We start from the raw sequence: 15,320 nt of genomic DNA, 5'->3' as shown, positions 1-15,320 counted from the left end.
TCCAGGGGGGGGGGGGGGGCACATTTTTAACTTCATCACCATCCTCCGACATGATTGAGCACAAGTATTAAATTCATTTTTTAAAAATCTAATGAGACAAAGAGCTTAAATAAACAAAGAAATCCAATGGGGGGGGGGGGGGGAGAAAAATCTTGTGAGGCGCCACAGCAGACGACCTGGCAACTACAATGAAACAGAGGAAAAAACTAAAACTGGAAAAATAATTCTAATTCAGGTTGATGTGGTTCTAGCGAGATCCACATCAGCAAACCTTTCAATGATGGGATAGTGGACGATTGTCTGAAATCTACCTCTCCCCTGCCTCTCTCTCCCAGCCTCGTACCCGATCTTGGTTGTGTTGTGTGTTACATTTAACACTCACCATTCCCTCTCCATGACACTCAAGTTATCCTAATGGTTCCGCTTCTCTTATATCTACCTCTCCTATCCAAGCACTGCCTTTCACCTTTCATCTTTCTCTCCAGCAATAACTCTATTCACTGATTCTGCCCCCTTCATGTCCACCTCTCCCTTCCATGCTCAACTCTTCATGTTTTATCTCTCTCACCTCTTATCTCCATTTGCTGTTCCTGCCCCTGTAGCTTCTGCTTCCTCCTACATGCACCGCTATTCACCACTCTTCTCCCCGGCCTCTTACCTTGCTTCACCTATTGTGCCAGGACGCAATACAGGCCTCTGCAGCTGTCAGGTCCGCACCCCGGACCCCCTCCCCCCCACACCCCATGATTCAGATGCTGGACGCCCGGCGCTTACCGCATCTTCCTTTCCGACACTGTGCCCTCCGATCAGCGGCGCGTAAGCAGACAGCGTCACCACCGCAGAGAAACTACAATACCCAGAAGGTCGTAAGCGGCGCTTGCGCGACGCATGCGCAGGCTTGACCGCATAAATGGCGGCCACCAGTACGATACAGTGTCGGATATTGCCGAACGCTAGCGGTGACTAGCTTTCATCAGGAGAAGCGTGAGGCTAGCGTTTGTCTCCCTTTCTTGTTCGTGGACCATTGGGAAGTATCAGGATCGTTGCAGCTGACAACGGCCACGGAGCCATCCGCCCTATTTTGTTTTCCTCAGTGCCTGCCTGCCTGCTACCAAGGGGGTTGGGACGAGTGACCCTGACCGAGGGAAGCCCTCCTGAGCAGTTGCGTTTCTGAGAACATTAGGGTTTCCATGCGGTGACATTAACCGCGAGTTCCCCAACATTGCAGCCCGCCTTTAACCCTACCGCAGCAAGTGGAACTCGAGCGGCATTTTCGGCCGCTACTTTGCACAGTGCCCTCCGTTGGTGAGCTACCAGGACGGGAGCTTTTGCGGAGGACGGTTGGTCCCTACGGTTCGCTCGGCATTGTCGGCTGAGGAAGGGTTCCGCAAGGAGTTGCTGACCGGTAAAGGGTATCGTTGACTCTTCCTTTGTTCTGTTCCTTATGTACAGTGTGCTCTATATCGGATGTGACATTAAACATCCTGACAGTTCTTTACCTGCCTATTGTCAGTGTGTTTTTGGTTGTGGCAGTCCTCACTAGCATCAGGCCGACACTGAAGACCCAGAGGATCACAAAATATCCGACCTATAACCAATCGTCTTCCTGGTCGGCATGAAGACGCGATGGCCACGATGGAGGACGTCCTGCTGGCCTTGGCGGCGGTCAAAGCCGAGCTGAACGTGTCGCGGCAGGAAACCGCTGACCTCAGGGCACGGATGGATGGGAGCCAAAGGAATCCCTTTGGTGCAGGGGCTGCACACCCCACCTCACCAGCAGCAGTGGTTGTGGAGATGCCGGTCTCCATCCCGCTGGCAACGCCAGAGCGCTTTGTCGGGGACTCAAACAAAGTGCAGGTTTTTCCGATGCAAGTGGCGTTGCACTTCTCTTGCAAGCCCAAGTCCTTTCCCACAAACCAAGCCAAAGTCGCCTTCATGATCTCATACTTGGCAGGAGACGCGGCTCAGTGGGTGGTGCCTTTTGTGAGCCGAGACGACGCTCTCCTTCACGATTGGGAAGCGTTCAGGGAAGCGTTCATAAAGGTGTGCGATCGCAGAGCCGACTCCTACACGGCCGATAGAGAACTGTTGGAGCTAAGACAGGGCAGCCAGGGCTGCTACACTACCTAAACGCATTCAGACGCCTGGTAGCGGAAACCAACTGGCCTGACTCCAAAAGGGCATCGCTCTTCCACCAAGGGCTAAGCGAGGAGCTAAAAGACGTCATCGCTCAGATAGATCCCCAGCCGGACACCTGTGAGGGTCGGATCGGTCTTGCCTTACGACTGGAGCACAGGATGGGAGAGCGACGAGGCGTCCATAAGAAAGGGGTTAAAAGCCCCGCTTGTGAACAGCCAACCAGGGTCGTCCGAGGCCTCCCCATCTCAGGAGCCAGAACCAATGGATATAGGGGCCATCAGAGCCAGTCTTATCGCCACAGAGAAGGAGTCCCCTCGCAAACAGGGCCTTTGCCTGTATTGCGGGCAGAAAGGCCACTTCGTGCGCGAATGTCCTGCGAAGCCTAAAGCCAGCAGATTCTGTTCTGGAAGGCTGGTTACAGTGGCAGTAGACCCACAGTCGGAAAACCAACGGACTCCCGGAATAGAGAAGGGGCTTCTCGGAGTCGCAGCTACATCCCTTCACTGCTCAACGATGACCATCCGAACCAACGGCACCTCTTCATCCCCCTGAAACTGCTAGTACGGAACAAATGGGTTTCGGCGGCGGCAATGATCGATTCAGGGGCCACAGGCCTGTTCATGGATGCAGAGGAGGCACGTCGCCTAGGCATTTGCCTGTTACGGAAGGAAGTACCGGAAGACGTGTACGCTGTGGATGGACGCAGATTGGTCTCAGGGCCTATCGGCCAACACACAGGTGAGCTACAAGTCAGATACAAGGGAAGACACCAAGAAGCAATAGACTTTGGCATCATACGAGTCCCGCAGTACGGAGTCATACTGGGTTTGCCCTGGCTGCAAAAACACAATCCATCGATAGACTGAAGGGCCAGAGCAGTTGTCTTAGATTCGCCTCATTGTCTGCGGCATTGCGGGCTGTTGTTGAACAAGGAAAGGCTAACGCAAGCCCCGTCTCAGGAGGTTGCCACGGCAGCCGAAAAGGCCGTGAGCCTTCCGGCAGAGTACCGTGTGTTTCAGGGGGTGTTTGATGAAGTCCAAGCCGAGGTGCTACCCCCGCACAGGCAGTATGATTGCCAAATCGACTTGGTACCAGGAGCGTGCATAGCTAGTGGGCGATTATACGCTCTAACAGTAACCGAGAACCTCCACCTGCGCTCCTATCTGGACAAGCTGCTGGACCTGGGTTTCATCAGGCCTTCCAAGTCTCCAGCGGCCTCCCCCCTCTTTTTCATCCCAAAAGCCAACGGGGAATTGCGCGGCTGTGTGGACTACAGGGCCCTCAACGCCATCACGATGAAGAACCGTTATCCCCTTCCACTCATCAACGTCCTACTGGAGCAGGTAAAGACGGCTAAGATTTCCACGAAGCTCGACCTCAAGGGGGCGTACCACCTGGTCCGCATGCGGACCGGGGACGAGTGGAAGACCGCGTTCAAGACAAGATACAGTCTCTTCGAGTACCTGGTGATGCCCTTTGGGCTCTGTAACGCCCCTGCTGCGTTCCAGTACTTCTTGAACGATGTACTGAGGGAGATATTGGACGTCTATGTAGTGGTGTACATAGACGACATCCTGATATATTCGGATACGGTGGAAGCCCACGTTGGGCACGTGTCGACAGTCCTGAAGATCCTGCAAGATAACCAGCTGTTCTGCAAACTCACCAAGTGTGATTTCCACGTCACAACAGTGGAGTTCTTGGGGGTTATGCTGAGCCCAGACTGGCAAGAGATGGCAGAGAGGAAGGTCAAGGCGGTGAAGGACTGGTCGGCTCCACAAAGTGTTAGGGACGTGCAGTGCTTCATTGGCTTTGCCAATTTCTACAGGAGGTTTATAGATGGTTTCTCTGGTGTTGTTGCTCCTATTACTCAGCTACTACGTAAGTCACAGCCTTTTCTCTGGTCCTCTGAGGCGCAAGCAGCCTTCCTGGAACTGAAGCAGGGATTCGTATCGGCTCCGATCCTTGCACACCCGGAACAACCATACGTCGTGGAGGCTGACGCCTCGGCAGTGGCTTTAGGGGCCGTTTTGTCCCAGAGGCATGCAACAACGGGCGTACTGCACCCGGTGGCCTTCACGTCACGAAAGCTGAACGATGCAGAGAGAAACTACCACATCGCAGAGAAGGAGCTTTTGGCCATAAAGGAGGCGTTCACAGATTGGAGGCATCTGTTGATGGGGGCGAGGCACGTGGTGACGGTGTTCACAGACCATCGGAACCTACAATACATGACAGCAGCTAGACTCCTCACTCCCCGTCAGTTGCGGTGGATGCTTTTCTTCTCGGGCTTCCATTTCAATATCTCCTACAGACCTGGCGTGGAGAACAGAAAGGCAGACGCTCTATCGCGTCAATCAGAGCGGTCAACACAACCCTCCTCAACGATCGGTCCCATCATCCACCCTGCCAAGGTGTTAGGGGTAATACAACCGGCCGCTTTTCTACGGGGAGTGCAGCGGGGAGTCCGGACCTTTGCATGGAAAACCTGGCTGCGGTGCCACAGGGAGTGGCAAGTGAAGGATGGGATTCCCCTACATGGTCGACAGCTGTTGGTGCCCACCTTGCATCTTAGGAAACTAGCTTTTCGCTGGTGTCACGAGGCACCCAGTGCTGGTCATCCGGGGTTGGAAAAGACGGTGGAGTACCTAACTCAGCAGTTCTGGTGGCCTTCCTTGAAAGCGGACGTTACGGAATGGATGAAGGTGTGTGACATTTGTGCATCAGTGAGATCCGATCATCGCCGCCCACAGGGACTGTTACAACCGCTCCCAACACCCTCAAGGCCATGGGAGAACTTTTCGTTGGACTTCATAGTGGGGCTACCGGTGGATCAAGGCTGTACCGCCATCTTGGTGGTTGTGGACTACCTCACTAAAATGGGGCATAAAGTGACATGTAGGCAAGTGCCTTCTGCAGGGCAACTGGCCAAACTGCTGTTGAAGCATGTGGTAAGACTACACGGGCTGCCAAGCGTGATCGTCTCCGACAGGGGTTCCCAATTCACGGCACAGTTCTGGAAGGCGTGGTGTTCTTCCCTCCACGTCCGCACTGCGCTCTCCACAAGCTACCACCCACAGACGGACGGCCAAACGGAGCGCCACAACCAGTCCCTTAAGCAACACATGCGGTGCTTTGTGGACCAAGGCAAGGAGGAGTGGGTCGATTACCTGTGGCTTGCTGAAATCGCGTACAATAACGCCACGCACAGCTCAACAAAGGCATCCCCTTTCTATAGCAACTACGGACAGCATCCGCGGTTTCTACTGTTCCTGCATCCGACCCAAACCCACGGTCCGCCGGAGGCAACCCGGAGGGTGGCCCACATGAAAGGCACTCTGCTGCACCTGCGAAGGAACCTGGACAACGCCAAGGCGGCATACAAGGCCTCAGCCGATAAGCACCAGAGGCCGGGCCGCTGTATCGAGTTGGGGACCGCGTCTGGGCATCAACTAAGAACATGCGCTTCCGCAAACACAGCGTGTTCCACCCGAAGTACGTGGGTCCGTACCGCATCACGGACTGTGTCAGTCCGGTGAATATGAGGCAGGGCCTGCCTTCGCATCTGCGTATCCATCCGGTGTTCCATGTCTCGCTGCTCAAGCCTTCGGAATCAGTCGGGCAGAAGGTCCCGTGTCCGGTGGTGGTGGACGCGGAGAAAGAATACGAAGTGGATGGGATCCGAGACTCGAAGTGGAGCAGGGGCAAGTTATGGTATCTGGTGGCGTGGAAGGGCTATGGCCCGGAGGAGCAGTCGTGGGAACCAGCTTCGGGAGTACATGCTCCGCGATTGGTGGGAGCGTTCCACAGGAAGCACCCTGCTAAAGCCCGCCCGGTGCTGGACCTTTGGTGGAAGGGGGATGTACTGTCAGGTCCGCACCCCGGACCCCCTTCCCCCCCGGCCCCCGCCCCCCATGATTCCGATGCTGGACGCCCGGGGCTTACCGCATCTTCCTTTCCGACACTGTGCCCTCCGATCAGCGGCGCGTAAGCTAACAGCGTCACCACCGCAGAGAAACTACAATACCCAGAAGGCCGTAAGCAGCGCGTGCGCGACGCATGCGCAGGCTTGACTGCATAAATGGCGGCCGCCAGTATGATGCAGTGTCGGATATTGCCGAACGCTAGCGGTGACTAGCTTTCATCGGGAGAAGCGCGAGGCTAGCGTTTGTCTCCTTTTCTTGTTCGTGGATCATTGGGAAGTATCAGGATCGTTGCAGCTGACAACGGCCAGGGAGCCATCCGCCCTGTTTTGTTTTCCTCAGTGCCTGCCTGCCTGCTACCAAGGGGGTTGGGACGAGTGACGCTGACCGAGGGAAGCCCTCCTGAGCAGTTGCGTTTCTGAGAACATTAGGGTTTCCATGCGGTGACATTAACCGCTAGTTCCCCAACATTGCAGCCCGCCTTTAACCCTACCGCAGCAAGCAGAACTCGAGCGGCATTTTCAGCTGCTACTTTGCACAGTGCCCTCCGTTGGTGAGCTACCAGGACGGGAGCTCTTGCGGAGGACGGTTGGTCCCTACGGTTCGCTCGGCATTGTCGGCCGAGGAAGGGTTCCGCAAGGAGTTGCTGACCGGTAAAGGGTATCGTTGACTCTTCCTTTGTTCTGTTCCTTATGTACAGTGTGCTCTATATCGGATGTGACATTAAACATCCTGACAGTTCTTTACCTGCCTATTGTCAGTGTGTTTTTGGTTGTGGCAGTCCTCACTAGCATCAGGCCGACCCTGAAGACCCAGAGGATCACAGCAGCACACATGGGCCCACAACATTTCAGAGGGCACCCAACCCATCAGGGGGCTCTCATTCAGCCCAGGGCAAATGAATATCTGTGAGATGTGGGAGACTCAGGGGCCCATTATCTCATTCTGCAGAGAGGGACCCCATCATTTTGTGTTACACCATTGCTCTTATGTAAGTTACAACATGTTCTCCTCTTCCACCCTCTCACTCTCCCCAAGCCGGTTATATTTCTTTTTTTGCATGCTAATCCTTTTGCCCATCCAACATTCTTCCCTTCTTTGATTGATTCTGCCATTACATACACATCACTCCTTCCCCATCTCCCTTTCCTTAAGCGTCTTGTTCTATATAGCTGTGTTGCCCCTTATGTTCAGCTTTCTGCTGTACTCTGTCATCTCCTCCACCTCTTACTTTCTTTTGTTTGTCTAACCCCTTTTAGAGGTGTCCATCTCCCTCACTACTTCTATTAAAACCTAAAAAGAACACGAGACCTCCTTAGATGTACCCACGAACACAGGAATTAAGATTTCAGGTGTAATCAAACATGTTGCTGGGGAGTAGTGCTACCTTTTCAGATGTGCAAAACAAGGAATGGTGTGTGGTTTGATGGGTTAAATAACTTGGGTGTATCTTAGACGGTTCTTTGCACTCACCTCAGGGTGGTAAGGATGGATGTGGGGTCACCCCTCCCTCCTTCCTACCAACGCAATATTGTCATCTCTACTATTATTTTACAGGCCCAGTTGTTCAATATTCCTTTGTTTCATGTACATTACATGTAAATAAAAAACAGTAAGCGATTATACTCGACTGCAGTTGCTATTTATGTTTGACTCTGTTCATGTTACTTTTGGATGCACATGCTTGTTTGTAAAATAAAACAACAAAATAGAATTGTAAAAAAAAGTAATAATAATAACCACCTCTCTCTCTCCGTTTTCTGCTCTTCAACACCTTTCCCTTCTTTGTAAGGGAGCAGAGCCCATTGGTATGTGAGGTCACTCTGTTTTTTTGTTGTGAGCCCTGCAGGATGCTCTGCTTTTTATTCAGGCAGGGGCAGGGCTCACTTAACACCTCACACCAGTTCAAGTGTCTGACTAACGCTGTTATCATGCAGATGCAGCGATTAAGCTAAGAGAAAGAGATGCAGGGAGAGCTAATCACTGCCACAAACCCTGCCCTGCCCAGTCTGCAGCACCTCAAAGGGATGCGGTGTCATGTTGCCGTTTCAGCCCATGGCAGCTGGGTCCAGGAGAGCCCCCCCCACCCCCTCCCACGCCTTGTGTCTTTCACAGTTCACCAAGTCTACGAACCCAAATGGAGGGGGCTGCCACCTGGAACAATGGCACCATTTCAAAAGCATGATGGACTAGGGCCGGCCCTGACTGGGCCCACACCGGACACACTGGCGATCCAGGGGGGGGCAAGTGCCCCCCCCCCCCTCAGACTCCCTTCCCCCGCGGAGGGCCATGGGAATCAATGTTATAGCTTTCTCCTTTGGTCTTAGCATGGAAGAGGTCTGGCGAACTTAGAGTTAGCATCAATTTGTGTACTTTGAATAAGGAGGTGTGGATTGATTCCCATCCGCTTCCCAAAATTAATAAACTTCTCAGTGAATTGAAAGGTGTTGATTGGTTTAGAAAAATGGATTTAGCGTCAACTTGTCACCAGGTGGAGCTAGATCTTTCCTCACGTCCTTTCATAGTATTTATAGAACTGAGTGGCACTTTCCAAATCTGTTGTATGCCATTTGGGCTGGTGTCTGCCGCAACGGCTTTTCAGAGGATTCAGAATAGTTTGTGAAAAGGGGTTAAAGGCACAGTAGTGTTAGTAGTGTTTCAGGATGACGTGTGCCATGGATCGGGAAACTCTAGATTTCATCCTGAACAAAGGGTTCAAGATTTTACTGGAGCATTGTGTTGTAGTCAAAAGCAGCAAGTGTGAATTTTGGAAACTAGAGGTGGAATTCTTGGGGCACCTTAAGTCTAGAGATGGTGCTAAATCACACCCAGATTTGATCTCTGATGATGCCAACTGTATGAAAAAACTATCTAATATGTTTAAAAGATATGAATTTCTCACAGGATGTACAATGTCAAAAGACTTTTGAGTAGGTCAAAAAGCAAATGACCACTGCCCCAATGTTGAAACCCTATAATACAGCGCTGCCATGCAAAGTCACTGTTGATGCCTCAAAGTATGGCTTGGGAGCAAGAGTTTTCCAAAATGGTAAGAGTGAAGAAGTAACAGTGGGTTTTGCATCCAGAGTTTTCAAGGAGGCTGAACTCCATTATTCTGTCATAGAGAAGGAATTGCATGCCTGTTGTTGGGTGGTTGAAAGGTTTCATCCATTTTTGTGGGGCAGGAAGTTTGTACTTCAAAGGTACCATAAGTATTGGATTTTGGTATGCATATTAGGTGGAGGTAAAATAAAAGAAACTATACCAAGAATAGCCAGGTCATCCACCAAGATGTTACAATATCAGTTTGAAATTGAACACATCTCAGGAATAAAATAACAAGAGGACAGATTTTTTGTCAAGATTTCCAGTGGAAGGAGAGGAAGATCCGGAAGATGCTGATGATATGGAAGATTATTTTGTAGCAGTGGTAGACTTAGAATCAGCTAGTGCCAGCTCTGAGGTCCAGTGGTGGGATGCTCTGAGGCATGATATGGAACTCATGAAGGTGATTAAGTATGTTAAGGGTGGTCGACCTAAGGAAAAATGCTGCATCAAGGTCTTTAGCCTTACAGCAAGGTTGCTAATGAACTGTTAACTGACGATTTTTACTGAGATGTGAACAAGTCATTCGGCTGGTGTTGGTACGGAGAGGAATCATGAAGGACATTAGGTCGGACGCTGACTAAAGAAAGACTGAGGGTAATGTTCTGGTGGCAAGCTATGGACAGAGAGGTAGATAAAATAATTCAAGAGTGTGTCATATGTGACAGTTGTGAAAAAGGTGTAAAAGCTGCTCCTCCTCCTTTACATCCTATTCAATGGCCTGATAGAGCAAAGGCAAATGTGCGAATACATTTGGTAAGTCCTTTTTAATATCTACCTTGACAGTTTTGGTATGCTTTCGTCATAATGGACTATCATAGTAAATGGCCTGAAGCAATGTTGGTCTCTGAACCCAATTCAAATAAGATAGTTAGTTTCTTTAAGGAGATTTGCACCAGAGAAGTTTGGCCAGAATTCGTGATTTCTGACAATGGTGTCCAATTTGTTATATCTGTGGTTGAAGATTTTCTGAGCACAGTGGGTGTGAAACACATGAAGAGTTCTCTATATCAGCCCCTAACAAATGGTAAAGTTGAGCGTATGAATTGAGTGCCGGCAGAATGTATCCAGTGGTCTGTAGCCAATTAGTGCAATGATGGATGCTGTGCGGTCCATGCTATGGTTCTACTGCACCAAGCCGCATTCAGTTACCAAGGTTTTACCGTTTGAGTTGTTGCATGGGTATAGACAAGCTTTGAAACTGGTACCTGCGTGGATGTTCTGGTGGATTAAGACAGAGAAGTCTTTGGAGTATTTGCAGAACATTGCCCGTGGGTATGTGGATGTGTGACAAGAGAAGGTGAAGGCATATTTTGACCAAAAAAAGTCTGTTAAAGAATGTGAGGTAAGAGTTTGTGATGTTATTTGTGTCAGGAAACCAGAGTATGTGAAATTTGGTGTTTCAGTATGTGTTAAAAAGGTGTGTGGGAATGCTGTACATGCGGAAGGAGGTTAGTGGTGGAATATGAACAGAGTGGTCATAGTAAAAGAGAGGGTGATGGAAAGGAAAGATAAAGAAAATGGCAAAGTCACAGAGGTGAAGGAAGGAAGTTCTGCCATAATTGACAACCTTGTGTCTTTACACACTAATAATCGTCTTCGAAGGCGCCCTCCTAGATTTCAATGATCTGGTGTTATAGCCCTTCCATGTAATTGCACTGTTAGATATTGATGACCTTGTGATCTAACCCTTCTGTGGTATTGGTCATTCATTTAAACTTAAAATATAGATTAATATATTTTTGTAAATTAGTTGAGTAAGCATAGGTTCCCAGTATAGTTGTTTATGTAAGTGCATGGGGAAGAAAGTGTGTTATTTTATGTCCACCCAACCTTGTTATTATCTTCTGTTAATTCTTGTTTGTTTTTAAAAGAAAAGAGATAGTGTTACGGTCTAGTGACTGCAAGGTATTAGAAGATTCTGGGTTCAGGCTTCTAGAAGAACGTGGTTTGGGTTGGATTGCTGGGATTCAAACTGGAGAAGGAGTAGAGAGAGCTGGGAGAAGAAGTGTTCATTTGTTGGAGATAATGTATTAAAGCTGAATTTGACACTTACATGTCTCTTGGCGTCTTCTGTGGGCTACTACAGATGGGCATCTTACTTTACATTAAAAAAACAAAGCTTAATATGGTGTTATAGTTAGGCATTGCAACAACATCTTACCTTAAATTTTAAAAACCCTTGGAAAATCGCTAAAAAAACAAAGATTTAACGGACGTTATAGTTAGGTGAGAATGGCAGTTAAAACATAACATTTTAAACTACAAAACCACTGAAATTCATCAGTTATAGTAAATATAACCTGTGCCCTAAACTAACTATAGCTAGAGTCCTCGCCATGCACTGCTAATTACCTCATATATTACATCAGTGATAACATGTTCTATGACATCATTGATAACATCACCCCAACATCTGAAATCACATCATTGGTGCCAACACTGTCCAAGGTAGGGGTGTGAGTTAAAGTTACTTTAGGGCATGAGTTATAGCTACTTGGGATAACTATAACTGGAGAATTTTAGAGGTTTTGTTAGTTTAAAATGTGACTCACATTTTCACCTAACTATAACGTCCCTTAACATACATGACAACATTTTGAAACAGGTAAGTGGGATGGTTCTAAAAAAAAGAAAAATCAGGGAATGTTTTTACCCCATTGACTTTTATTGAAGTCAAGGGAATTTCAGGTGGGAAATTACTAAAATAAAGCAATTTTTCACTTAAAATTTCAGCAGTATACGGCTTGAATTAGGTCTATTGGCATGCATGCTTTCATTTTTCTTATTTTCCAGTAAATATATTTATGTATGTATATATATATACAAATATATCGTCATGTGATCAAGGTCCGAGGAGGACCGAAACGCGTCATGGCGGAGGTGCTGGGTGAAAAATAAAAATATTGCAGCACGACTTCGGGTTCGCGTCGTCTCTGTGGAGATTGAATTCCTGTGGGTGAGACGACTTTCAGGATATATATATATATATATATATATATATATATATATATATATATATATATATATATATACAGTTTAAAACATTTTTGTGTTTAATAAGGTATTTAACTAACACTTGCACTTAACTATAATGGCCCTTAAACCTTTTCAATTAATATAAAATGTATGTGTGTATATATATCTTTTTTCACTGTTGTCTGGCTCTGTTCCCAATCATTGGAAACACGCTATGGTGTTTCCACTTTTTTTTAAAACTTCACTCGATTTCTTAGAGCTGGAAAACACTGCTGCAATCTTAATGTTACTTGTTTCCACTCAAGTAAATGTTCATTCTCATGCTAGTTACTTATAATTCTTCACATTACCATAAAATATTGACTTGAAGGCCGACTTATTGGCGTTGGCAATGCGCTCATGAACATGTATTACAAAGGTGTCATGTTCTCTATGAAGGCAATAATTCTTGTATTGAGTGCCGTTTTGCTCATTGTTACTGTAATGTATTCTGTAAAACGCTAAACCACTCGGGACAAGGTGTTGATGTGCTATACTAAGGTCAAAGAAAAAAGAAGTACGCATCACCTGCAGTCACGACCTCAGTGCCTTAAGATGAAAATCAGTTTTTCAACCGTCTTGGCTGAGATGATATAGCCGTGGACTATAGATAATAACATCACTGATTACTTACATAGGTTCCACGTTGAAAATATAAATATCGATTTATTCATATACCTTGCAAAATAAGTGCTAAATAATTGTCGAGGCACTATCGACTTTAGCCTCCAAGGGAAGTAAATGCACCTCAGAGCGTGATTAACTAAGGAGGCTGCATTGTACTCGAGGGGGAAGCTATGTTATCACTCTTATACTAGCCCACAACGTCTGCAAATCTATGACAATAAACGCTGTTGAAAAGTCGTTGTCTCATTGCACTAATCTTTTACGGGTCTGGAGCAGCGTGTTACTCACTGAAAAAGCGACTCAATACCCCATCAGGGGTTACAAGTGCTATATATATGCAGTTGTGTTTATGTATTACTGTTATGTTACACTACATGTCACGAGCTGTCTTACTGTTGCAGCACTGATGACACATGGAAGTTCCACTGATGTCACATGGAATTCCTATGTGTCATCGGTGGTCATTTGAGGCAGTAACCGGATTGATGCAGCAGCTGTCCTTACTCCTTGAAGAGGTGTTGACCTATAATATCAATAACTTCAATAAATACTTTATTTAAATACTACGAATTCGGAGTTGTTACTTAACATATGCAAACCTTTTTCCCTCTTCTATCCCTCCGCTAACCTTCTCAATTCAAAAACTTGACTAATATCCACCACTCAAATTACTTTCATATTTCACTATACCAATTCACCACTAATCCTTTAATGGGTTCTGGCGTAGCGTGCTACTCGCCAAAAAAGCGCTTCAACACCCCATTGGGGGTAACAAGCGCTATATAAATGCACACCTTTTTCATTCTTCTATATCTCCGCTATCCTTCTCAATCCAAATAACTAACTAATATCCACCACTCAAATTACTTTCACATTTCCCTATACTAATTCACCACTAATCCTTTATGGGTTCAAGAGTAGTGTGCTACTCGCTGAAAAAAGCGCTTCAACACCCCATTAGTGGTAACAGGCGCTATATAAATGCAAACCTTTTTCCCTCTTCTATCCCTCCACTATCCTTCTGAATCCAAATAACTGACTAACCTATCCACCACTCAAATTACGTTCATATTTCACTATACTAATTCAACACTAACCCTTTATGGGTTCCAGAGTTGCCAACATGGTAAAAATTAGTGTCGTAGCCAGTCTATCATCGGCCCTAATGTAAAGAAGTAAATTGCCTCCGGCTGTTTGAATGATAAAACATAACAAAATAATCATGGTTCATTAAGACCCTGGACCTCGGTGCCAATACACTTGCTCCACGAATGGAAACCGCGAACTGGTCATAATGCCCCCCAGCTCTGTGGTCCAGCATGTTCAGAATGACGTAACAGTCGCAGTCGACGTGACGGTCTGGGGGGTCTTGCACTGACAGCTCTCACCTTTTTATTTATTTTTTTATTTTAGAAAGATTTTATTGAGAAGAACAAATAATAGAGCGAGCAGTATACATACAGATAATTCATATAGTCAGTCAATGAACAACAGCTCAGTGCTCATGAATCAACAAACAATAACCACATTGACTGCTCTCACCTTACCTGAGACCTTGGCAGAGTTGTGGTGGACCTGCCGGGCCAGCAACACCTGGACCAAATTGGCCAACGTGTACAACAGGTCGGGATCGCACAGCTTCAGCACCAGCAGCACGTAGTTGGCCTTGGTCCAGTAGGAGCAGGTCCGGAACCAGTCCCAGGTGTCGGCCATGAAGCGCTCCAGGCGGCTCCGGTCCAGCGCCCGGTTGGAACTGGCGCTGCCCGCGTCGCCCAGCAGGCTTGGATTGATGCGGGACCTGGAGTAGGTGAAGTCCTTGCCGAGAGTGGGATGCAGCAGCTTCTCGGCGTAAGCCAGCAGGTCGGCGCTATCGAGGCGCCTCATCAGCCCCGCCGCAAAGCGCCTCCTGGACACCTCACCGGCCCGCAGCAGCCACTCCCTGGTGAGCGCCGCCCTGCTGGACAGGACGCAGGTCTCGCACGACTGGCAGACGCTGACCCGGGACGCATCGTTCCTGCAGCGCAGGTCAGGGGCCGTGTCCAGCCGGAACTCCAGGCTCTCCATAGCGCCTAGAACAGCGCTTTTCATCCTGGCCACAAGTATTGTAAAGCCCAAACACCGGTCAGGATTAAGAGAAACGCGATTTTCATCTCCCTGGTTTTAGGTGAACAGGCGCCCGCGTGCTGCGAGGACAGTCCCCAGGACACCCGCCTTAAAGAACCGAAATAATGAGGTTTTCAACCATTGGTCAACTTTTCTTCTTTAGAGTAAACCTGCTCAGATTTTCCATGGCTTGCCGCGGCGGCTTCTGTTGGTGGAACTCGGTCTTTATTGTATAGAACTCCTAGGAGACAGAAGGCGCTACCGTGCACCACCGAGAAGGCGCGCACTAAAGCCATTACAGTAAGTATTGTAGGACGCGCGAATGATACATTTATACAAAAGGTTGTCAGAGTTCATACATCTCCGGTAACTACTGGTATTGGAAACGCATACAACTAAAGAATA

The 15,320-nt window shown here is 48.0% G+C and overlaps 1 protein-coding gene across 1 annotated transcript in view; it reads right to left on the bottom strand.

Moving 5' to 3' along the window:
• FBXW10 (F-box and WD repeat domain containing 10) overlaps positions 1-15,115 on the bottom strand; it is a 272,397-nt gene extending 257,282 nt beyond the window's left edge. Inside the window, exon 1 of the mRNA XM_078650857.1 lies at positions 14,360-15,115. Within this exon, the coding sequence (XP_078506983.1) occupies positions 14,360-14,900 (541 nt within the window). The 5' untranslated portion in view covers positions 14,901-15,115. The remainder of the gene's footprint in view (positions 1-14,359) is intronic.
• Between the last annotated feature and the right edge of the window lie 205 nt (positions 15,116-15,320).

Source organism: Lissotriton helveticus, chromosome 7 (assembly GCF_964261635.1).
Source record: "Lissotriton helveticus chromosome 7, aLisHel1.1, whole genome shotgun sequence".
NCBI classification, from domain to species: Eukaryota; Metazoa; Chordata; class Amphibia; order Caudata; family Salamandridae; genus Lissotriton; species Lissotriton helveticus.
This window is presented reverse-complemented; position numbering and strand designations above follow the sequence as displayed.